Source organism: Asterias amurensis, chromosome 10 (genome assembly GCF_032118995.1).
Source record: "Asterias amurensis chromosome 10, ASM3211899v1".
NCBI classification, from domain to species: Eukaryota; Metazoa; Echinodermata; class Asteroidea; order Forcipulatida; family Asteriidae; genus Asterias; species Asterias amurensis.
The window spans coordinates 14,411,861-14,438,017 of record NC_092657.1 but is presented as its reverse complement, the minus strand read 5'-3'; the positions used below and the strand labels follow the sequence as shown (position 1 = coordinate 14,438,017).

Genomic DNA, 26,157 nt, shown 5'->3' with positions numbered 1-26,157 from the left:
CATTACAAGATGTAACCACAAACCTTACTCTTTTGTAAAGTGTCAAATCCTACTTTTTGTTTTCCTTGTAACATTTAGTTTTTCTGTCTGTCATTTTTAAACCAATGGATGTAAATGGAATCGAATATTTGCACATAAATTGAGTTGACAGAAATTCACCTTAGTAATGTTTAATGTTTTAACTGGACTGCTGAATCGAAAAAAAAATTCCTTAACAAGTTTGTGCCTCGTGAAACAGAGTAGGATACCAGTCACATGGTGCTTGTGATTTTTGTTATACTGGTAGCCCTAATTAGTACATATTTTTTTTTTAGTTGTTCTTTTGTGCTTGATCAGTCCATATAGCAAGGTACTGTTTACTTGTTTAAGTCTGAGCTGAATAACTAACCAAATTGATGAATAGTTGCACCCACAGCGTTTGCTAAACATTCGACTGTCAAGGGACATTGCAAATTTCATTCTGAAACCTTTTTAGCCACGAGGTGGAGATTGACGGCGTATTTTGATTTCAGTCTTTGCAATACGAGAACCATTCCATTCACTAGCTCTAATGACTCGTTTGTATGGACCCATAGTATCACCAGGTTGGATATATTCAGCATTAAGGTTATTATCTACACCAGGTATACCAGTGCATCTATTAAACCACCATCCTCCTTCACTATTCAGACCTGGGCAGTTTGTTCCGTTTTGCTTAATATCTGTGCGATGGTGAATGCTGAAGGCTTGATTGTTGGCAGTCTCAAGAATATCATCTGGAAAACATAGGAAAGTACAAATAATCAACATTCATAAATGCCTCAGACAGTTTGGCTATTACTGTTGGTGGAGAGCATTTCACTTGAGGTGTTTAAACAGTTGATAAAGACACATCTAGAGCTGTTTATAACAGGTTGTTTTCGGATAGTATTTGTGCAGGTTAGCCAAATGCTATTTAGAAAACTGCCTCAAAGAAATTAAACGAACGGTCACGACCCTGCCGGTTTTAAACGGCCGTTTAAGAACTCGTCACCACTCTTGTATTTCCTTTGTTATATTTGATGCCATTTTATTTAAAAACGTTTGAGTGTCAGGTAAGCTTTTATTTTATAAATAACTGCACGCCTGTTATAGAATATAAGTGAATGACAAAACGTGAATTTATGTTACCAGTAATTATCCACTGTTTGTGTAGGTTTTTTTTTACACATACGTTTTAGATTGTTTGTTTTCATTTATAAATAACGATTAAATAGTAACCAACAAGTAAACAACATCAGCGGTTGGACTTGACATTCAGTATTAACAAACATCGAGGAACTTACTTCTGCATCCAATGAGTTCAATGCTTACAGCTGGATATCCGACGTTTTCCATTTGTGTGATACGGATGAAGCGTGCTCGGATCGGCTGCTTAAACATGTTGGTTACCAGTGCGGATTGCTCAGTGTTGCCATGGAATGTCTGTAGCACAAGAGACAGAACATGATTATGGCCAACTTTGGCTTATTGAAACATTTGCCTTATTAAAGACAATAAATAGGTTTAATATACAAATTAATAAAACATGAAATGTCACAATAATGCATGGTTGCTTTTACGTATCAGTTTCTGGGATAACCGTTTGTCTCTGTTTAAAACTAGTTGAGAAACAAGTCACCCAGAACAAAAATAACCAATTTAAACAAACAATTTGTTTAAAGCGTTGACGAAACCATTTACCTTAGGTTCTCCCTGGTGGCTTACGTTGTCCCAGGTAACGTTGTCGAGACTGTATTCCACTTGAAATGACGTTTCCTTTTCCCCTCGTGCTATGACTCCCTCAACTAGAGTTACTAACAGCAGGTCAATCTGAAGCAGTGGTGATTCGTCGGGAATGATCTGGGCTTCATCAAGAAGGCGTTGTCTACATACCCAGCGTACTGTAAACAAAAAACAAAAATTTCGATTGATTGAAGCGTTGAATTTAATGCGGTGTGCTCCTGTTTTGTAGCAGTACGGTTCCATCTGGGCCGTTTCGTGAGTTAACAAAACAATGTTTGTGTTTCTTTATCAGATGAGTTTAGAATTAATTACCTCATAAACAAACAACACAATCAGTGATTATTCTAATTGAAAAATTCAGCACGCTTCTGAGAAATCGCTGATCATCCAGAGCGATTAGAGCCAAAAACTTCTCAGAAAGAAGAGGAGACGTCATCGTAAGAACCAATTCTCAAATCAAAGTTTGTGGGGGAAATTGCTATGTTTACCAATCAAGTCAGTTGATTTTGCCATTACTTCAAAGAACAATTACCACACGTAAATTTTACCTTTATTATTCCAGAAAACTCTTAGAGTTTCGAGATGCTTCAAAAAGCTAAGTAAAACTCAATCAATCAAATCAAATCACTTGAAAATTTTCAGTTAAACTTTGTCAATGTACCAATTTTTATAGTTTAGTATTTCGTTGTGTTTGAGTTGGTTCTTTGGTTATATGAAATTGTTTCGTTTAACTAGGGATGTACCAGAACCTAAACGAAAGGACGTACGGAAACCTAAAAAATTCGTCCATGAGTGTGCAGTAGGCCGCATCTGATAAGCCCGTACGTGTCACATGGGTACCTAATTATTCCATTTGGCGTACGCCAAGTTCTGAATAGTGAGCAATGAACAGTGCACTGTGGATAATAGAATTCAATCGGAATGTGCATTCAGCTCCTTAGATACTTGAGTGTATGGGGGTTGGGTGTATATGTCGGGTGTACATTTACTCGAGGGACACACATGAAGAAATTAATGTAATCAATAAATTAACACAAAACTAAAAAATTCACACAAAGCATAAGAGATGGGGGGTGGGGGTTCTACAGAATTCTACCCTAAATAGTTGAAGGTATTGAACACGTTTGGTCTGGTCAAAGACCAGTATTCTCACTTCGTATATATCCAAACATATGCAAACAAATAACAAGCCTGTGTGAAAATTTGGACTCAATTGGTCATTGATGGCAAGAAAAAGCTGAAATAAAAAACACCCTTGTTGTTAAATAATGTGCTTTCAGATAGTAATACAAGGCTTCTGGTCAGAAGTCTTTGAAAATTTTAGTAAGAATTTACCTCTTTCTCAAAAACCGTGTTACTTCAGAGGGATTCGTTTCTCGCAATGTTTTATACTATCAATAACTCTCCGTTGCTCGTTACCAAGTAAATTTGTATGCTGATTTATATTTTGGTTATTTACTAAACGTGTACAGTGTCTTTAACAAGCTCACCAACAATAAATAAATAAATAAATAAATAAAATAGCGCGAAATTGACCAAAATGGCTTAAAATTGACCCCCCCCCCCCCCTTAGTATTGCAGACGATCGGCGGCACTAATTTTTTACCAAACTCCCGGGAAAACCCCTGGAGTTTTTAACCCCACCGTCACCACAGCAATCGTTCTCACCATCCCATTTTATATAGGTAACTTCCGGGAGTACTATTTCAAAAGGAATATGCACGGCCGTTTCACACTTACGATCAAACCCGAGAAAATACTTATGGTGTGAAAAGGGCTTTTCTTAGTAGTTCAAAAAGATCGACCAATTTCCCCGGGAATATCCCGGGAATAACTATAGTGCGAAAAAGTTACATGAGATTCTACACTTCACTCAATTCAATTTGGCGGGTTGAACCAACATCATGTGGTTACACGTGCCGGGGCTCTAAGCTGTCCCACTGCACACGACTATCTCTTCTGTCAGGAGGTATGCCCATCCTTTGTGTGCCACAATTGGACAATAGGGCTACAGGTTAATCTGGGCCTGGTCGTGGTGCGCCCTTCAGACCGCCTCTCGGACAATAAAGATTTGCATACGTTCCAGTAATGAGGGGACAGGCAGTGCTGCTGGTGCAAGAGTATCGAGTGACCAATCAAAATTCTGGTTACACGCCCGAGTTTTTACCATACGTCCTATTTAGGTTTCCGTACGTCCTTTCGTTTAGGTTCTGGTACATCAGACGAAAATAACTTTGTTTTAAGACAATGAGCATGGGACATCTCGATAGAACTAACCTTTACATCCCAAGAGTTCAACACGTATCCATAGAGAGCCATCAGTCTGGTTTAGTATGACGCGGATATAACGAGCTGTGATTGGTGGATGGAACATGCTGGTATCTGCCAAGTCTGATGCGGTGTTTCTTCTGAGAATCTTTTGAGAAACAACAGAACAATCATGTAAGTTAAACGTGTATATTAACTTTGCCACAGTAGACTGATCGACTTTACTCCAACTGAAAACCGATTGGCATATCACAACAGATGATTTGAATTCAAGACAATAAGTCCGTTTAAAAAAAAAACATTCACAAAATGATTAGCTGAAATACAGCCTTATAAGCCAGCGACATTGTGGTTTGACAACCAGTAAGTTGAACAAGAAAAAGCAATTCCGTTAGTTCTTAGTGTGTGACTAAATGTATTTGCGAAATCATTACTTTATTCATAGTCAAACCAGTATATGATCAGTTTTGATTTTAAGACGCATCACTAGATTACAGATTACAGTTTTTACCTGTGCTGAATCCATTGTATGCCACGTGCTATGGTCATCACTGTACTCCAGCTGGTACTCATAGTTCATAAATACACTGGTTCCCTGAGTAGATCCCTGCAGCATCAGCATTCCCTCTACTATGACATTCAATCCTAGATCAATTTGTAACCATGGGTTGATGTCATTAGGATCAGGGTACCAGCCAATAGTACTACCGTTTGCTGATTGAGTGAGTCGGGCATTGATGGGTTGACAGTTGCCATATTCCTTCTGTTGTGTACTTGATGCTGTTATTGTGTAGTCTGGAATGCTGCCATCTCCCATTCCGAGACGATGCAAACAATACCAGCGCTCTGTGTCAGAATATAATAAAGTAAATATAATAACATAATAGTGAGTTAAACGAAGTGCATTTTTGTTATTATGCAGATTTCGATTTTATAATGGTCTTCACTTACTGGATTGAAACATACCCGAATCTTTTTCGGAACAGAACAAGCAAGTAAATATGCCACTATTGACATATCAATGTACCTTTAAGTTACTGAAACGAGATTGTGTATTTACCACCTTGCACTATGTGGTTCTTTATTGTTCTAAATCGAAATAAAATTAACATTTTAAACGCAAAAGTATTTACAGCGGTTGTCTATAATATTCAATGCGGTGGGCACTATTGGTAACTAATCAAAATAATTAGTAGCATAAAACTTTTCTTGGTGATGAGTAATGGGGAAAAGTTGATGATACAAAAAACATTGTGAGAAACCATAGCCATAGTTTTTGAGAAAGAATGAATTTTCCACGAATTTGATTTCGAGACCTCAGCTTTAGAACTTGAGGTCTCGAAATCAACCATCTAAACGCACACAACTTCATGTGACAAGGGTGTTTTATCTTTCATTTTTATCTCAAAATTTCGATGACCTATTGAGCTCAAAAATTCACAGGTTTATAATTGTATGCCTATGTTGAGATACACTAACGGTGAAGGCTAGTCTCTGTCATTTACCAATAGCACACTCCTTCGTATGACAAGGGTTTATTTTCGTTGCATTATTATGTTGTGCATTATTGTGTGCATTATTATGTTGAGATGTACCAAGTAAGAATACTGGTCTTTGACAATTACCGACAGTGTCCACAATGAGAAGAAGCCAATTAAAAATAACAAAACAAATTATAACAAATCAAATTAACGATCAAGAAGTTATGGTAGTGTTGTTGTCAATTAAGTAGAATAATGGTTGTTGTTCATTTACCATTACATCCAAGGAGTTCAATACGCAACCCAGGACGATCGCCTCCATACCGAGTCGGTGTGATGCGGATGTAACGTCCTCTGATTTCCTCATTGAACATGTTGGTTACTTTTGTATTTCTGTCGGTATTTCCAGTGAATCGCTGGAAAGGAAAAATAAACGAAGCTCAATGACAACAATAAATCTCAAAACAAAATACATTCAAGTCGTTTGTATGAAGGTTGGTTGATTACACAAACCCGTGGCTGTTTGTTATTGCAGTTTATGTGTGGTTAAAGATGCTGCCACGAATACCTTTGATAACATTTTGTTAATAAACACTATGGCCTAGGCATTTACTTTTAATGTTGTATATAATATTAGTATGCAAATAAAAAAATAGGTCATTTGGGTATGACGTCATACCTGTGCATTGTCTTTTACTGTCCCTCCTACGAAGCGCATGTCTTGCTTATTGTAACTGTAAGATACGATGAACTCTGTAACCCAGTACCAGTGGTTACCCTGTGTAACAACACCTTGAATCAATGCCGGGTGCTTAAGGTCCACTTGGAACCATGCATTGTCTTTGTCATTCAATTTGGGACACCAGCCACCGTCTACATCTAGCCGTCCGTACGTGTTCACGCTGCAGTCACTGTCATCAGTAGACGATGTCGTTATGCTTCCATCAGGGATGGTACCGTCTTCCATTCCTAGCTTCTGGTGACAAACTTTATTAACTGAGAAAAAAATGTTATAGTGTTTCCATCAAGCCTACCTTTAGTGAGAACATTAATTTTATTGTGACTTTAAAAGTTAAATTTGATGAATTGGTTTTACTTTAGAAACGCGTTTTATGTTGTATATATAAAGTATATTCTCACATGGCATTATGGCAAGGTGTAGTCTAATTGTTTACAATAACTTTGAAGGGGAGTGAGGTAGCGTGCAAATATAATCTGACTTTACGATTGTTTTTCTTCCTTCATTTCCATGTTTTCCTGTGTTCAGTTGTAGACCAACACAACTTGAAGCCTCCTCAATACTATGCAGTAATGGTTCTGCAGTGGCAAGGTTGTTGACAGGAGTACTAGATCATCAGCATAGCCCAAATCATGGACACTCATATCTGGATAACGACTGCAACAATTCCTGTTTCCCGATGAATATCTCGTAAAGCATGCCTCATTATAATAATCCAGCACAACAACAGTGGAAATGTGCTAATATGTGCTAACCTTCGTGTACCTCCTTCGCACTTCAAAACTTTGATGCCGACATAGCTGCCCGAAAAGTCTTCCTTTAAGACATGCTCATTGTTTGTCTGCTTTAGAATAACCTGCGTCTTATCTAGCAATCATAAAGCGTCAAAACACATTGTGTAGTTCAGCTTTAATAACTGACAAGAAAATTGTATTGACAGCATACCGAATACGGATGTAGTTGCGGAATACAGCCTCGGTTAACTCCCGGCCAAGTATCAGACCAGTATGAGGTACCATTGTGATGTACGTATCACCTAGACGACTAACTCTATACATTGATTATTAAAATCGCAGGTCGTTATCTGCAATCACAGTTGATAACGTGTCGTTAATAAAGTTTCGCTTTGCAGCATACGAAACAAACTGATCCAGACAATAATTATTGTTGATTTTGAGAATTCCATCTTTTGTTTTACTTAAATAAATTAACACGCACTGAAATCGTTTTAGTAATTGTTAAACTTACAGTGTTGGAAGTGTTCTCGCTCAATCCTTGTAAAAGGATTTTCCTAAAAATATCCAAATGGTACGTTTGAGGATTTAATGAATCACATGACTTTTTTTGTAGTCAAACGATTCACAATAATTGTACAGCGATCTATTTAATTTGTCGTGTAGGCGCAGATATGGATATTTATCTTGAAATCATAAAGACTATTTCGCTATTCCTGTTGGTGCAGAGCGTTTAAACGCGGGGGTGTTTAAACGGTTGACAACAACCAGATGGGGCTGTTTATAACCAGTTGTTTTCGGTTAGCGCTGGGCGAGTTATTCCACAACCTCATTCCTATGGGTCATGGAGCTTAAGAACGTCTTTTTACCAATATGGCATTTTATGAATGCGAATAAACGAGTATTGACTCGTTCCCAATAGGCCATACGATGAAGGCTCTCGCCTTCAGAGTATACAGTGCTAACACACATCGGTGTTACAATATTCAACTGTAACCAAAATATAACAAATTAAGCGTGTAATTGCTCAATTAACTGATAACGAAATAAAAGGTTGGACATCAACGTTTAGGAGTCAAATATGCATAATAATAGTAAAATAAAAGTTACATTTGAAAACGTTGTGATTGATTGAAACAATACCTTTGCAGCCAAGAAGTTCAATTTGTAGGGCTGGACTTATTGTCCAGGCTGTTGGTCTGATTCGGATGTACCGTGCTTGAATGGCCTGCTGGAATATATTGGTGACTGGGGTGTTTCCATCAGTGTTGCCGCTGAATGTCTGTAAAATAATAAACCAAAAGTGGAAAAGTAAGAAATACAAATGGTCAATATTTTAGACTTAAACTCTGAATAGTGGCGGTACTGTATTATCGAAGTGTTTATTATGTTTTGAAGTTATACATGTTGGGTTAGGGGGTTTATTTGCTGAGTACTCTTACCTCTTGAGTAGAGGTCCCATTCACATACATCCATGTATTGTGGTCAACGCTGTATTGTACCTGGTAATTTGTCACATACAAATCGAATTTCGGACTGCCCTGTGTGATGACACCCTCAATATAGACAGGCTTTGCACCCATATCTACTTGAAGCCATGAATCAGCGAACTGCCCACTAGCTGGAATCCAACAACGGTGCAGGTTCAGTCTTGCATTACTTGGCGGATACGATGAAGTGTATTGACTAGATGCTGTGATCCTATCATCGGGGATACTCCCGTCTTCCATCCCAAGTTTATGTCTACAATATTCAACTGGAACCAAAATATAACAAATTAAGCGTGTAATTGCTCAATTAACTGATAACGAAATAAAAGGTTGGACATCAACGTTTAGGAGTCAAATATGCATAACAATGGACATACGAGGGCATACAAGCAAGGTAAAGACATAAAAGAAAATAACTAAAAATGAAACGAAAGAATAACAACAACCAACGGTTAAAAATATTAAGTAGTGGGTGGTTTTGTGTGAAGGACAGCACGTACAGTATAGGTTTTCTCTGCCAATTTCGGAAAAAAGAACAGCCAATTTAACCATCAAGCTATTCTATTTTGCGCGAAATAAAATCGAATGCTACTGAAAAGAGTAATTCGATTTCGTGTTATGATTAGTCAAATATAATGTTACGTCACTCGATTTAACAAAATAAACATTTAATTTAACAATTCATCATAGCAGCATTCAAATCCGCAGTCGCTTCTTAAGGCGTGTGTGTCTCGAAAAAGAATGACGATACGCTAAATTGAACAGAGTGCCAAATGAATTTGACTCGACTCAAAACGAAATTGAATGGCCGAATTCTGAATTTGAAACGCAGTAACAACTGGAGAGGCAAAACAGCATTAATTTGAACGCATGGAAATTAAATCGGCTGCTCATTTGCCGAATTTGACCGAGAAAACCAATATTTATACACCTCATGTGGGAAGTCCATAGGCAAAACTTATGAACAATGTAACAGCTTGTTTGAAACAAAAATGTTCATGGAAAAAAAAATCGTTGGGATTCAGAAATATCATTGCAACTTTTAAAACGCACAATAAAATTACTAGAAATAATACAATCAATCACATTACATGGCACTGAACAATTGGACGGTAATAAGAAATGTAAGATTCATTACATTTTTTTGGAAAAATGAATGACATTTGCCAGCCTCCAATCTCCAGGTACTCTGCCAAATTTGATGCTGAAGTTAAAAGTGGTTTGGTAAGTCTGTCAACCAAATACAAGTCAGCAAGCTTACGTATGCTATGTGAAGTTCCATCTGGACCAGGAGGTTTGTATGTGTTAAGCTTACGCATCGCCTACAACACCTAACCTTGCCTGATTTGTATAGTTTGAAGCGGGCAGACACCAGGGTGGCGATTGCGTTTTGCAGGGATACATGGGAGTTTAGAGGCTGGATCCTTGACATGAAAATACGGTGTACTAAAATGCGTCTCATCCTGAAAACAGGCAGCATGTTGGGACATCCGTCTAGCATTAACAAACGACCAAAAAAACCTTTCAAGTCATTTTTAAGGAAGTCGTTAATAACATTTGTGCAGATAGTTTTAACTTGATTACGAAGAAGTTTGTATTTTTAGTCCACAATTTATCATTCTTTATGAATTATATTGTATGATTATATTAATTGACCATTCAATTTTATCTGAATAATAGTATAAACATGGGAGAGCTGGTCAATACAATGTCATGTGTACATACCATTTGGTTGAATCTCAGAGTTCTCAAGAAACAGTTTGTATTCACCAGGTCCGACGTGAAACTGTTTCTTCAGCAATTGACCAGTGATGTGTTCTTCATTGGTGAGGTCCAAACGGATTGTCCAGTTCCCTCCAGCATCAGTCAGCTGATGTACAATCTCATTACCTAGCCAGAACTCACCATCCATTGACCCAAAGCCGTCCTTGTAGTCCGCCCAACTGCGGTTGAAATTTACTGATCCATCATAACGCCGCTGGATAACCTGGAAGATTATAACAAACGTAGCTCGTGTAATTGCGAAAAAAAAATTACATTAATTTTAGATTAACCGTCAACGTTGAGACTGGGTTGCTCTAAAAATCAAAGAAGTGGTGGCAGACTTTCAAAAATGGATTTCGTGTAAACTTTGCACAAGTGAAGGCCATCAACCAAAATGTAAAAATAAAGCATAAGTTTTGCATTTACACCTTCGTTGCCATGGCAACGGTCAAAAGTAGAAAATTACCATATTTCACATAATTAAGCTCTTTTCATGAGTAAAGATTACCAAAAGTTGAGGGCTCCACTGTTTAAAAACCAAATAGTGGACCTACCTCTCAGCTGGATATAATAAATATGCATCCTTAATCTTTCCAAAAATGCGTTTGACAAAAGTACAGTTAATTGTGAATGGAAGATTCCATTATTTCAAAAATGGGTGTTTTGAGGAAAAGTCAATTTGGGAAATACAGGGGGTTGCTAAAATTGTCAGAAGTCCCAAAGTGGCGTATTTAGGAAAGTTTTGTTTCCAGGCATGAAAGATAAGATACTGGTCTGTAAGAGTAAAAAAAAAAAGTTTTGGTATTTGTTGTGGTGGGGAGCAGTGCTGCAATAACCTTCGTCCTTTTTTTTCGAAAAAAATGTGTTTACTTTCAAATTGTATAACAACAAAATATTAATTTTTGTTTTAATGGATTTTGTTTACTCTTTGCACATGTTAGTTCCTTCAACCAAAGTGTAAATAGAAAGCACAGTTTTTGCATTGCACTTTGGTTGCCATAACAACGGTTAAAAATAAGAAATCTGCCATATTTCACCTAATTTAGCTCTTTTCTGAAAATTACCCAAAGTTGAAAGCTTCACTTTTAAAGACCAAATATATTACCTGCCTTTAAACTGAATATGGTAAATGGTCTTTCCAAAAGTGCACCTGACACAGGTACAGTCAATTGTGAATGGAATAATCCATTATTTCCAAAAAGGGGTGTTTTGAACAAAGTTCAGTTTGGGAAATAGAGGGGGTTGCTAAGTTTGTCAGAAGTCCGAAAGTAGCATATTTAGGAATATAAAATCCAAAACTTAGGTTATTAAAAATATTTTTGATCAATGTTGGGTAGTACACAAGGCTACAGGGTGCTCATGAAAGGTGCCGGATTGTGGAAGACTTAAAAGTATTATTTTATTAATGTTATTTATTCAATCTAAAGAAAACAAGTTAAAAATGCATTTTTTTGTTGGCAGTACTGTTACAACAGGACACAATTGCCTAAGTTTTTCTCAAACGTTTTTCTCAAAATGGAAGGACCAATCTTGGCGCGAAATACAACCGAAAGGAAAACATTCTGAGACCCCTGGCAAATTGTAATTTTGAGGGCCAAAAATAGGGTAAAAATGTTGATTTTGCAAATTTCTAAAGACATGCGCTAATGATGTTCTAAAAATAGCATTAGGGTAAAAGTTAAAACAATAATGTTTTTGTCTCAAGTTAAGTATAGGACGACTCAATGTATTGATGTGAAAGGTTTTATGAAAAAAATAATGCACATTGGCTGGGTGGAGTTGCAAATGTATGCTAAAATACAGTTTTTTAGACCCCCAAATTGGCAAAAAATAGCCAAAACACAATTGAGCTGTTACCATGGCAACGGGCTATATAGTGATTTCAAAAGTTTAGTTTGTTTGAATGCACCTCAAGTTCCTTCCACCCATAAGGTTAAGAAAAAAAAAATGATATTTTTACCCAATAATAATGTATAATTTTTTGCCATTTGTTGCGTTTTTGCCCTGTCAAAGTGCTAACTTTCCTGCAAAACTGTGTTCGCGCACTTAAAATACCAAAACATTTTATTGCATTTTTATGTAGGTACCTTATCTTCCAACTATAAAAGTGTCATAATCAACAAAGTGCCACTTTTTGACTTATGGCCCAATTCGATACCCCTATTTTTCGCTATAAGAAAATATGACAAAAACACCCCTATTTGAAATAGTGGTTTGATCCAAAGTTGATCGCACACTTACTTTTTAAAAACATTTTCTGAAAGAGAAAACATGGTTGTGCAACATGTGTGAACGAAAAACTTCAACGTTTTCCCCTTTAGACGTACCAGTGCTTCCTAAAAAAGGTAAAAACTTGGAAAATTTGCTGAAAATCTTAATTTGGCCGTAACCATGGCAACCGATGTCTGATATAACTTTTTTTTCGATTTTTGTGTATTGTGTACCCATACCTACTCATATATGGAGTTTTGCCAAAATCCACTTTTTGAAGTCTTCCAACATTTTAAAAATATCTTTGATTTTTACAGCAACCCAGTCTTAATGCTTAATGCATGACAATTACAGTTCCAACAGGATAGTATAAAGTTGTCATAGACTTTGTTATATCGGATGTCTCAAAAAAGACTTCACACTATTTAAATGGCTGCCTAATAAAACAAACACACAATTCCGTGCGATAAGGTTTATATGTATGAAAAGCTTTTGGACTCAATTTTCATATGGCACCAAAAAGTCAGAAAATGTTTAATGTTTGAGTTAGCACTGCTCCCGTTTGTAAAGGGTATTACAATTTAGGCTGCGCAGGATTTAGCCTTCCCTTTGTGAGAGGTATGTCCCTTGGAATTTACAAAATTGAGGGTGACATGAAAATTTCATTACGAATCGCGATCAGCTGAGTGAATTTGCCGAGTGTTATTTTTTTCATCTGTGACTGAAAAAAAACACACCCAAATTTCAAGGATTTAAGATTAGTTGAACATCTCATTACCATATGGGAGTTATGTAAATTGATACCTGATTATGTTGAAAAGAGTAATGGCACAGATGTTGGCTACTTATTCTTTACTTACCTCTCACAAAGGGAAGGATAATTCATACGTAACATATTTTCCATCCCACCCAAGCATGAAGTATGTTCGTACTTTTTGTTGTAGTATGAAAGGTGATTCCATAAGCTTTCAATACTTTTAAACCTTGTTATATTTTTTTATTCGGCAGCCATTTCATTTTTTTTTTATTTTTTTTTATTTTATTTTTGAGACACACGGTACACTCGTAGTCACGTTTTTGTTCTCTTATATCGTTAAAGTACTGTTGTGTTTTAGGTAAAATGTAGTCAATACATGCAAGTCGCATTTGCAGAGCAAACACAGCGTTTGTGGCAGTGTTCTGTTTTACTCAGACATAGTTGTTGGCATAATGTTTGTTCGAGGACCAAATTTTAAATAAATGCTTGTTGTGTAATAAAACTAAACTCGTACTTACAATCCAGCCGGTATGCTTCGTCAGATCACAAAACACTTCAATTCCTTCATCAGTCTGGAAGGGATGGATAGTGTAGACATTATCTTCTTTGTATCCAGCATCCAGCAAAGCATGACAGTCAGTAAATTTATCTGTTGGATTAGACGGATAAAGTGAAAACTATTTGTTTTCTTTTCTTAGGAGTAACATGTGTTTCGGTACCCTGTGCTATATTGATCCGAACCGACTGTAGTCAATGGAGTAGCTCGGTAGTCTATCTATAATAACAATCTCTAGCATGGCAAAGTCGAGGGTGTGGATCCCCCTCATGTTGTTTGCCTGTGGGGCGATCTTCTTTTTGAGTTTACCGTACACCATACAATACGCTGACAGCGCACATCACGTGAGTTTGTATACTTACGTTAACACTTAAACAGCCGAGAAAGGATGATCTCAAATTAGATATTACAGTTTTCTAATAGCTGGGGTCCATGGGAAACATACGAAAAAAATATAAAACGCTCCGAGCCAAATTTCTGAATAAGGCGGGGTAAAACGTGACGTCATCGGCGGCTAAATTATGGAACCTGCACACACACACGTACACGACAATGTGTAAACAAATAAATGTACAATAGACAACGCGAATACATGTATGTATAGACGGATTGATCAAGATGTCGAACACCTCTAGTAGTACTGAATGGGAAGAAAACAGCGTTCTGTCCGAGGATGTAGAGTACTCCAGTGACTATAGATCTCCAAGCTCCTCGGAAGAAGAACTCAGGGCCGATGGAAACGACTTGGAGGATATTGAAGTGTCCGGAGGTGCCGGTCCAGCGTTGGTTGTTCGCTGTGCCGTACCATACCGGTACGAGCCGGCTGAAGCTGGGGAGCTGCAGGAAGGACATCCGTCTCAGGAACACTGAGCGCTATGTGATGTGGTCACGCATTAACAATAACATGACATGAAGTACATTTTTAACATTATTATTATTCCTATTAAATTATTTTATCCCATGTTGTTCCGGTTCCCCTTGATTGACTTTATGGAATAAACATACAAATAAAGCCCATACCTGCCCAATTTAAATGTAGCCCATCCAACAACCTTTAATTCTGAAAAGTTGTTTTAACATCATTAAACGCAGTGGACACTATTGATAATTACTCGAAATAATTGTTAGCATAAAACCTTAATTGGTAACGAGTACTGGACAGAGGTTGATAGTTAATAGTTGATAAACAATATGTGAGAAAAGGCTCCCTCTGAAGTAACGTAGTTTTCGAGAAAGAAGTAATTTTCCATGTGTTTGATTTCGAGACCTCAAGTCTCAAAATCAAGCATCTGAAAGCACATAATTTCGTGTGACAAGGGTGTTTTTTCTTTCATTATTATCTCGCAACTTCGACAACCAATTGAGCTCACATTTTCACAGGTTTGTTATTTTATGCATATGTTGAGAAACACCAAGTAAGTAGACTGGTCTTTGACAGTTACCAATAGTGTCCACTGCCTTACACACAATCAAGTTTACCCCAGGATATCCCACTGAAAACTCAACAGCGGGGTTTTTGAAAAAAGGTAAAATTAAATTTTCATTTTGAAAAACCAACAACTGAAACTTTGTGATGTTATTTCTCATCATGTATAACAAATGATCAAAAATAAACCACATGTTGGCTTTTGCTGATGTGACCAAGACTCAACCAGGGTCCATTTTTGACTCGGGTTATTTATTACTCAATGCAAATTTTGAGAGTAAAATGGTTTTTAACTGGTATCTACGATGTATATTTTGGCCATAAAAAGGTAATAGTTTAAATATTAAAATAATCCTTTATTGGCTCTTTAAGACGTGTAGGGCCTATTGCTATATTTAAATAAAAGCACATTTGAAGAGTAGTATTAGTTAGTTTATAAGTTCAACATTAAAACAGAAAACTTTAACGTAGTATCTGCTCACCTTGTTGAGTAGACTGGCATCGATTTCGTTTTGGTACCTGTTTCATGACTTGTGTGACCCAGTGTTGACCAGGAGTATAACCATCAGGAGGTGGTCCGAAATGATGAACTATCATCTTACTCTCAGTCAATTCAAGGATAACTAAAGAAAATGAACAATCTCTGAGTAACTTTAATGTCTGTTTTGAGTTGAAATTAGTTACTTGCAATTTTTGATAATTGAATTCTCTTCAATACAGTGTTCTCGTCACAAACAAAATGAACACACAATTTTTCGGCCGCCCAATTTCCCGGTTCTGCTTACCTTCGAGTTACGTACTTTTGATCATCATTCTTTGCAAGCGCGGAACATCAAGCAAAAACATCCCTCCTAACCTGTGAAATATGCCTGACATAAGCGAGGATTAATCTGTTTTTGTATGCAGGGAATCGTCAGTAACGGTAAGCAGAGCTAAGCAATTTTGCCACAGGTGTCCAGTGTCGAAATCAGCGCCGAGCGGGTAGACTATGTCACCTGGCCTAAAATTCATGACTCTGCTAATCGCCGCATTCGCAAACGATCACCACTCTCTGTTTACTGTGGTAGTACATAGTTTGTGCGCACGCAAACGTTCTGATTGACGTAGGCGCGGAATTTACTGCTTCCGTCAGCGCAGAGTGCTGATCAACACATACAGTCCACAGTGGTTTAAGACCCATACATCAGGTCCGAATTTTTTTTTTCTGAGATAACTACATATCTTTGGTGACTTGAACAAGAAGAACTAATTTGTTGATGAATTTTTATTTTTTTGAAATTTATTACCCTGGTTTTTAAGGAATTGTAGTTTGTATATTGTGACATATGTTTATATTCAGCAAAAATCACAAACCCTTATGTTAAACAAAATACCTGGGTAGGCATATACAATTTTTTTGAGAAAACAAATATTGTTTTTAAATTAACTGTATAAGTGACCTTTCGCACTGTATACAATTAAATACGGACCGAAGTTTTGATGATACGGCAAAAATGCTTTGAAATCTTCGACTAAAATGTCAAAAAATGCTACTTATAAAAAAAAAATACCGCCACACATCTTTAAAATAAGCCATTAAGGGCCTGGACGAAATGCTAAAAATATGTATTGGTTAGTAAATTAACCATTCGTTGTGGCTAGAAACTCACGGTAAATTAGCGAAAATTAGTTTTTACTCCTGAAAATGAGAATTTTCAAAAAAGCAATTGTATACATCGCAAAATTAAGGAAAATAAACAAAAATCAAAACGTTGGATAATTTCCCAATCGGCCACCAACGGCCAACATATTTTTTGTATTTGTTTCCATAAAATGATAGAGTGACTACTTAGCTTTGAAAATAAAATAGCGCTGAAATCCCGCAAGATCGCCTTCACTCCCCAAAACTAAGTTTTCAGAATGCTGTTTTTAACCCAAAACATTGTGTACATTAACATTACACACAGAAAATATAGCGCCCTCTATTGACTTCAAAACCACATCATACAAATTGTCACAATATTTCGTGAATCACGACACGGATCGATAAATTGTGGATTATTTTAATGGACAACCACGTTTTATCTACCTAAAGATGACATTGAGACATGCTTCAGATATTATAAAGGTATTTTGACCGATTATTGTACAGAAACTTGTCGATGTCGGGGTCACATAGGGTTTTAAACCACTGTGCAGTCGTCTTTAGAATTTCAATGGGATAAATTACATCATTATCTGTTTCTTTAAAAGACTGGCAATGATTTTCAAGAACACGATCTATCCACTACACAAAGTCACGGGGCAGTATTTATCACAATTCACCCACCATCGTGAATGTAAGAGCTTTTTTTCAAATAAGTAAATCGTGGTTAGAATACTAAAACAAATTGGCAGGGTTTCAGGACGATAAAGCCGAGATATCCGTTTGTTCATGATGTTTGTGTGATGCAGTATCTCATTTTAAGTAATTAATAATGCGGAAATTTTTCATATTGTAAAATCGGCAACTGTAACTATGATCCCCATGGGCTGCAATGTTGGACCTTAATGACGGATATCTCCACGTACCCGAGTACCACAAATCCCAACGTATCAACAACAACGATACCTTTCCAATAAAATGTGGTTCTTCTGTTCGAACTGTCCAAACTCAACGCTGATCGTAGGAACAATCAGGGGAGTCTGTTACCATGTTCCTACGAGTTTAAATGTGTGGTATTGGCGTCATAACCCAAACTACATATTTGCGCCCCTATACATTTCCAGGAAATCGGCTCCTTCCTTCAAGCGGTAGTGGTTCTGGTATTGCCCTGGTTCAGGGTGCTGGACCGTTTCGCCAGCATATTTGTTTTGTTTGAATTTTGAACAGGATGTCGACATGTCAACGTGTATCACATGTTTTGAACAACGTGCTAAGTGTAATGAGTACTTTCAAAATGAAGGTGACCCCATTTATTCTGCTCTTGAAAATATCGTTGGTGACTCAATAAAAATTTGCCTGGGATGGTGTTTGGAAGACGGAGACATTTTAAAGTTTATGCGCGAGTGAATGAAAATCTCATTCAAGATAACAAAATATTGCGTTTACACTTCTTACGATTCGCCGAACGAAGGTGGTGTAGCAGTGGTTCTGGACTTCACGATGGCAGTTGCTCATGTTGCGCCGAAGGAAACCAAACGATTTCTTGCAATTGTATACAGGTGGTTTCAACCTGACTTGATAGTCCCTTCTCCTTAAAGGAGTACCATGATGCCAAGTCAAGTATCAAGACGGGAAAAAGTTGTGTCGAGAACGAAGCCTACGAGTTGGGAGAGCTACCTGAGGAGTGGGTCATACATCATACCAGTACCCAATTCGGGTGACCTCTCTACACCAGATAACTACTTGGAGATTAGTCTGTCCTCTCTTGTCAGACAAACAACCATATGGTTCTGAATCGCAAACTTCCCGTCCTTAATCCACTTCTGAGAAACTTACAGAATGGCTTTGGTCCAAAGAAAACCACAACTGGGCATATCCTTGCCCTGAGGCGAATGCTGAAAGGAGTCTAGGACATTACCTTCATCGACTTCAAGATAGCCTTTGATATTGTACACAGAAGCAAGCTCAACGATATCATTCGAGCATATTGTGTTCCATAGAAGGTAGTCATGGCAATCAGTGTATGTACAACAATACGTTGGCTAAAATGGGCACCCCAGAAGGTACCACAGACCTCTTTGAAATCACGGCTGGAGATGTGCAGGGGGACACACTAGCACCACTCTTGTTCATGCTCGTGTTGGATTGTGCTTTGAGGTGTGATATCAGTGGAAGGGAGGATCAGGAAGAGCTGGGTTCACGCTTGCCAATCGCCGGAGTAGGAGAGTGCCACCTGTAGTGATTTGAATACAGACCTTGACTATGCTAACGATATCAGTCGTCTCTCAGACACAGTGGATCAGTGGATCAGGCAAAACAAAACTGCTTGAAACTGTTGAGCTCCAGTGTAGCCGAGTTGGCCTACAGCTCAACTCGAAGAAGACAAATGCGAAGGCGAAGAACTCAGTGGGCATATCCTTCAAGACCCCAAAAAAGCTCCCTCTAAGAGGTCGTTTAAATACTTTGGCGTCCTTATAGGATAATCTGAGAGCGAAATGAGAGTTGGGGAGCTGATCCCTTCATGGCATTAAACGAGTGTGGAAGGCTGATCTCAACGACGATATCAAGAAAAGCATGTCGTTGCTACAGTTGAATCTGAACTTCTATATGGAGCCGAGACATAGACTCTGTCAGCAAATAAAGAAGGAGCACCACACGGCGTCTTTACAAGACTGCTACGGATGACCCTTGACCCTTAAAGGATGAGGTTGGATGGGCACTGTGTCCGCCATCCAGGCTAGCTGTGGGCCCCTAGTTATGTGGGAACACATCAATGGAAACAGGAGTAAGGGCAGGAAGAGAATAACAATCGCAGATGAGCTGAAGAAGGATGCAACACAAGAGACAATTGGGCTTAGGACGCTGATGCTGGACCGGGATGTGTGGAAGACAGCCAAGAGAGTTTCCCGAGTAAGCGTCGGCTGAAGACATCCTCTCGCTCAACTGATTGACCTTACAGAAGCTATGCATGTATTCCTATATATAGCTGTACACCGTACATACGAACAAGGAAATGCACGTACAGTGTACACTTGGACCGGCAGATACGCGCTATAACCTCGTGTTTTGACCAATTTCCAAAATGTTCTTTACACAATTTTGAGTACATGTGAAAAATATGCAATGGTAACAAGTTGACGTCAACACATTTAAAGGATGACATGTTGTCAAGTCGATATTTTTTTTTTTTTTTTTTTATTTTTACAATTTTTTTTTTTTAAGCATTGGTAAGTTAAATTTTTGGATATACATTTTTTGTATTGGGAACAATTTTGTATATTTGGTTTGCGGTAACACCATGTGTGTATCTACTTGCCAGGTAGAGTTGTTCTTAGGAAACTGTCTTGCTTTATTGTACTGCCGTGGAGTAGATAATCAGAGGTTCGGGAGACTTCTCAGTTCTGAAAAGAAAAGAACTGTCCTGCTTTTTAACTATTACCAGGGCGGATGGTATAGAAATTAGACTGGACTACTACTTTAGCTTATAGGATCGTAATTAACTGTACTGCCGCGGAGTCAGTTCTGAATTGGTCTCATAGTTTCGACTAGCTTGCTCTAGTCATCGTCAGGAGACTGGACAAATATTATCGATTCAAATATCTCGCGTAGGGAGATTGGTTAACTTTGTTTTCAAGCAACAGTGTTCGTTACATTTTAATTTGTAGGCCTACCACCCTAATCTGTACCTCTTAATAACCGTCAATTTATTGACCTTGGCTCAAGTCAGTTTCTGGCGTTATTCTCGAGCCTCAAAGTGTGACGTCAGATATTCAGCCTAGGCAGTCTTGACTTTATAATTTGGGGATAAAATAGTTATGTGCGATAACAAAAATGACTGATTGGCTGTTGGTCTGACTCGATCCGATCCACCACGCGGTGCTTGAGCTAGTTAAAGCTTTGGCCCGATGTGTTTAATTACTAACATATTTTGCATGTGAAGAGTGTTTAATGGTCCGATATACTGGGTTTATTAGCGTCAGTTGCACAGTATGTCTGGCCCCTCACCCCGCCATTGTATATCACCACTAGTCTACCCAGTGGACCAGTCTATCGTATACCTAGACTGGTTCCCTGTCTTAGACTTTGTACTGGTATACAGAACCATTGGGAATTTGCTTACAACAATCATGTCTTACTGTACATATCCATATAGTGATGTTTATGATTGATACCAGTCAATCTGTGGCGTAATTCACGAACCTCGAAGTTTGACATCATATGTTCGAGTTAACATAGCTTGCTTAAGGCAGTACAATTACTCACTCCGGAAAAAGGTCCGCCGCTGTGTAAAAACCAACTCGTATACACTGTGCGTAAAATGTGTGTAACCACATCGCACGAAGCCCCGTACACTATCCGCATGCACGGCCTCCGCATGCGGGTTAGTGGTACGAGTGCGAATGACTTGTGCACAGTAGTCGTACGTTGCGCGTTGAGCGATGTGACGGTGTATATGGCTGGGTCGTGCGGTGTGAATACAGACAGTAAGCACAGTGTATACGGGTGGGTTTACAGCGGCGGCGTTTCTGAATGATTAATGCGACTGCCTTGAGCACAGCTGGGGTTTACATTGTTTACTTCATCGTGGTACGAAATCATTCATAGTCTTTTAGAGACTCTTGTAATAAATTACAAGAATCGTAGTAAGAATTTTGTTGTTAAGATACGTAGGCTTCAAATTCACGTGGAGTTATCGTACTTTTCATGAATGGTGCCGTTTGATAACAATTTAATTCAGGTCAAGAAATGATGGGTCATTAGGAAACAATAGTTGCCTCTCATTAACAGGTACGGGCAATTTTAATGGTGATTGTAGTTGTACCTGGAATGAAATGAACGAACCGATTAATTCCAAAGCCATTAGTCTTGACAGTATCACGCTATGACACACATTTACATTGAAGCTGAATTGTTTTGTATCCATTGAAACCCCAGAGTAAACCCAACTTACACTATACACGATCGCAGTGTACTTTTTAAAATTTTGTTCACATACTTCTCACACATTTAAAATTGTTTCATTTCTTATTAAACAAGCAACTGTTTGTTTGGTGTCAACATGTACTTTGTAGACTTTTTGAAACTGGTTTGGAAGATTACACGATGATTCCCGGGGCTGTTCTACTCAAAGATATAAACTTAGGACATCCAAAAACCCATTCATTTCGAAAGACATGTTTATGATTGTATAGAGTTCTTGTAGTTGGATTTTATTATCACTTAAGGTCTATTTTAGCACTTATTTTCCATCCTTTAATTAATATTGTTTCCCCGGAGTTTTGGTGTATCTCTTTTCACATTATTATTATCGTCACAGCTGGTCTGTTTGTACAATCTCTCTGCATTTTAAAAGTGTGCATACTGCTGTGGAGATTTTAAAACTTTGTTTTTCCTTTCAAGTCGCCAAAAAAAGGCGTAAAGCCACTCTAGGTTAAGGGCTACAAGGAAGAAAACATAGACATGCAGAAACTCAGTGGAGATGAAGGTAGGAATTGACATTCCTCCTAAAAGATGGAAGATCATAGGATGAAGGGAAACATGCACCAGGCAAGGAGTTTCAAAGAGATGCAGTACGAGGGAAAAAGCTACTGGAGTAGCTCTTTGCTCTACATCTCGGCACAGCCACAGTATAAGAATGAGAACAAGCAGAAAGCCTGGTCTCGCGCTCAAACACCCTGACAAGAGGAAAAAGGTTGGATAGACTGGTGGAACATTTACCATGTAAATATCTGTAAAACAGGCACAGGCTGGCTACAGACTTTCAGTGAGAAAGGGGTTGTAGTGTAGATCCTAACTCTTCTCCAACCAGGTTAACAATGCGCTTCTGCACTCGATCCAGTAAAGATAAAAGGTAGCCAGAAGCTCCAGCCCAAATATAGCAACAGTACTCCATGAGGGGACGTATAGTTGTCTTGTAAAGGTAGAGAGTAGCCTCAGGAGGTAAGAACTTCCGAGCTCGATACAGACAACCTACTCGCATGGAAGCACTCTTGGCGATACCCGAGATATACACCTCCCAACCCGTATTACTGGAGATGTCAAGTCCAAGCACGCGCAAGTGTGAAACCTCGGGCAGAGTAGATGAACCCATACAAATGGAGGGAAATGTACCATCTTTAGAGCGTGAAAGGGACAGTAGTTTGGTTTTCTTAGAATTGAAGGTTACCAGCCAGTTGTTTCCCCACTTCAGTGCATTCTCTAAATCTTTAATGAGTGAGGACACCCACCCCACCACGAGAAGTGCTAGAAAAGTTGGAGGAAACACAGTAGAGGGTTGAATCATCAGCATACACGGCTAGCTGAGACAATATTACATCACGTAAATCGTTTATGTACACAAGAAAGAGAGAAGGACAGAGGTCCGAACCCTGGGGAACACCTGAGATGATAGAGCGAGTAGGAGAAGACTGACCCTCAAGCACAACCTTTTACTTGCGGTTGGAAAGGAAGGCCGAAATGATGGCTCCATGATGCCAGACCTGGGCCAGCTCTGGATGCCATCCCTGGGCCGGCTCTTTTGCCAGCTGATGCCAGGCCTGGCCCAAGTCTGGGCCAATGCGGGTGTGTTGGCTGGGGTGTGTAGTCAAACATTTTCACCAATGACAACATTTACTGATGTCCAACCCTTCATTACGATACCACTTACTTGTAGCAACGTTTTGTGGTTCGATCTGCAATTAATCAAATGAACCCAAAACTAGACATTAGGTGTTTGTGAACAAACACAAAGCTGTTCCGTGTTATTTTGCTTGGATTATGTGCTAAAATTACCAAGGAGTCTATATCTGAAAACAAGTTTGAACATATTGAATAGTATCTTGAGTTATGGTGCCACTTCCGGTTGACCCGGAAGTAGATGTCGACATGGGGTAATGGTAACCTAAAGCTAATCTCCAATGCCAAAGGAGTCTCTAACTGAAAAAAAAATTGAAAATCGATATTGTCCCACTTGACCCGGAAGTAGAGGTCAAGTTCAGGTCACGTTTTTTTTTTGCAATTTATCTCCAATCCCCCAAGTAGTCTATAACTACCAACAGTCTAACAATCGGCTGTGTACTTCTTGAGATATGGTCCCACTTCTGGTTGACCTAGAAGTAGAGATCAACTTGAGGTCACGGTTTTTCAAAGTTTGTTTTTAACGCCTTAGGGGTCTTAAACTTTAAAAAGTTTGAAAACCGGTTGTACAGTACTTGAGATATGGTCCCACTTCCGGTTGACCCGGAAGTAGAGGTCAACTTGAGGTCACGGTTTTTCAAAATTAATCTAATTTTCAATCCCCAAGGAGTCTATAACTACAAACAGTCTGTTAAACGGCCGTGTACTTCTTGAGATATGGTGCTACAAAGATTTCCCAATTAAATATGCAAATATGGGTCACATGGTTAATTAATTACAAATTTTATCATTTTTTGGTTAGTGGTTTGATGTTTGATCTAGTACAAGTTGATTTCACAGAACTCTTAACCACCAAACTCTGCGCTTATGATCACCATTTTTCGCTTTCTGTGTTTTTAAACATCATCATGTCCTGCATGCACACATGTTATGGCTAACAATTGAGAAAAAGAAAAGACAACACTATCGATATAAAGATAAGAATCCAACTTAAATATTACAAAAATAAATATATGTTTAGTTTTGGGGAAAAAAAAATTCGGACGGAGATTCGAACTCGCAATTCTCAGATGTGTAGTCGCGACTGATGACCACTAGGCTAGAAGGGCACGATGCAAAAACGGTGTTTTTTTACATGTGTGCGTCAACATAGGGGATTATGATCCGGCGAAATAATTATCGTTTCATGATTTTGCGACCATTGTCACTAAATATAAACTGCTAACGCCTATAACTATTAAGTAGGATTGAAATGTAGTATTAGACGCCTTTAGGGTTGTATGACGACGACGTCGATATATAATTACGCACGTTCGTTTTAACGAAAACCCATGCCCAGAGTAATTGGTCCAGAACGCGGGTAGGAAACAAAATAGTATAGACTCCTCTCAAGTAGTCAACACCTCATAGAGGTACATACTGTGTTGTATTACCAAAGAGAATATTTCACAATAATATGAAAGTGACTGCATCAAGTTTACAAATTAAAAATTCAAATGAAGACCACGTGCTTAATTAATTAAGAATTTTAAAAACAATTTGTTAGAGTAAAGCTTATGTTCTAAGCTTCAATTTGATATAATGATTTAACTATTTTATCATCATACTTTAGGAGACGGAGCCTGAACAAACACGCTGTACAAACGCTATGGGGTTTTAGGCGGAAACAAAGAACAATAATAATGATAATAATAATAAAAATAATAAAAATCTCGACGAAAACAACACCTGTTCCGACGGTAGGTCAGAACAGCTAACAATATCAATATTTGGTTTACAGCAATTACAATAACGCTTTAATCCCAATTTCATGTGTATTTACAACAATTGATTAAAACCCTATTTTACCCACACAATGTGTGCCAAGTGTGTGTGATTCCCCTTTTGCCTCAACTCAAGTGACATTAAAATTTATATTGCGCCCCTAACATACAAAATGATCAGAGGCGCAGAACACTTGTTAAAAAGCACAGAGTGGAAGAAAAAGACAAAGAAAAAAGACTGGTCACCAGGCCAGTGCCCAAACAAAAGTATGGGGATACGTCTGTCCCGCCAACAGAGAACTAATTAATTACTTATTACATAGGCCTATCTCTGCTGGCATCGATAATGTTTTGACCTTTTCAGGAGACAGATGCTCTAACCCTAACTATGCTAAAATTCTAAACTAACTGGCAAGGTGACCATATAAGAAGACATAAAAAGCTAAAAAGCGGTATTAAAAAGGTTTGTATATTACATTTAAAAGAGATGCGTTTCTGTTCGGTACGTATGTGAAGCGGTAGCGCATTCCAGAGCCCTATCACCAAATGTAGTCAACGTTTTACCAGAATAATAATCCAAGAAAATACCACTATTCCCTGACCTAAGTTTATAAAAGGATGGAAACAAGATCCTGTATAAACTTTGGAGAAAGACCATGAATAGCTTTAAATGTCAACAACAGGATTTTAAAATGAATCCTGTGCGAAACAGGCAGCCAATGTAATTGACGAAGTACAGGTGTGATGTGATCAAATCGATGAGTGTTCGAAACAATTCAGGCAGCTGTGTTTTGAACCCTTTGTAGTTTAGCTATCTGTGACTTTGGCAGACCATACAAAAGGCTATTACAATAATCAAGACGACTGGTCACAAATGCATGAATGAGTTTTAAAAGAGAGTCTTGTGTACGGAACTTACTAATGCGTTTGATGTTGTGAAGATGAAAAAAGGCTGCAAAGCAAGATTTATTGATGTGGGTGTTCAT

At 38.2% G+C, this 26,157-nt stretch overlaps 2 protein-coding genes across 2 annotated transcripts; both read right to left on the bottom strand.

Moving 5' to 3' along the window:
• Positions 1-417: 417 nt before the first annotated feature.
• Positions 418-26,157, bottom strand: LOC139942714 (coagulation factor VIII-like). Its single transcript, XM_071939512.1, has 10 exons — positions 26,091-26,157; positions 24,628-24,642; positions 15,637-15,792; positions 13,706-13,836; positions 10,181-10,442; positions 4,523-4,857; positions 4,021-4,159; positions 1,702-1,901; positions 1,305-1,443; positions 418-755 (listed from the first exon to the last, which is right to left on the bottom strand). Exons 1-10 carry the CDS (start codon positions 26,155-26,157, stop codon positions 472-474), a joined length of 1,728 nt encoding a protein of 575 aa, XP_071795613.1. The 3' UTR covers positions 418-471.
• LOC139943391 (neuropilin-1-like) lies at positions 5,759-9,774 on the bottom strand. Its single transcript, XM_071940203.1, has 6 exons — positions 9,717-9,774; positions 8,408-8,721; positions 8,109-8,247; positions 6,997-7,098; positions 6,172-6,488; positions 5,759-5,908 (listed from the first exon to the last, which is right to left on the bottom strand). Exons 1-6 carry the CDS (start codon positions 9,772-9,774, stop codon positions 5,759-5,761), a joined length of 1,080 nt encoding a protein of 359 aa, XP_071796304.1.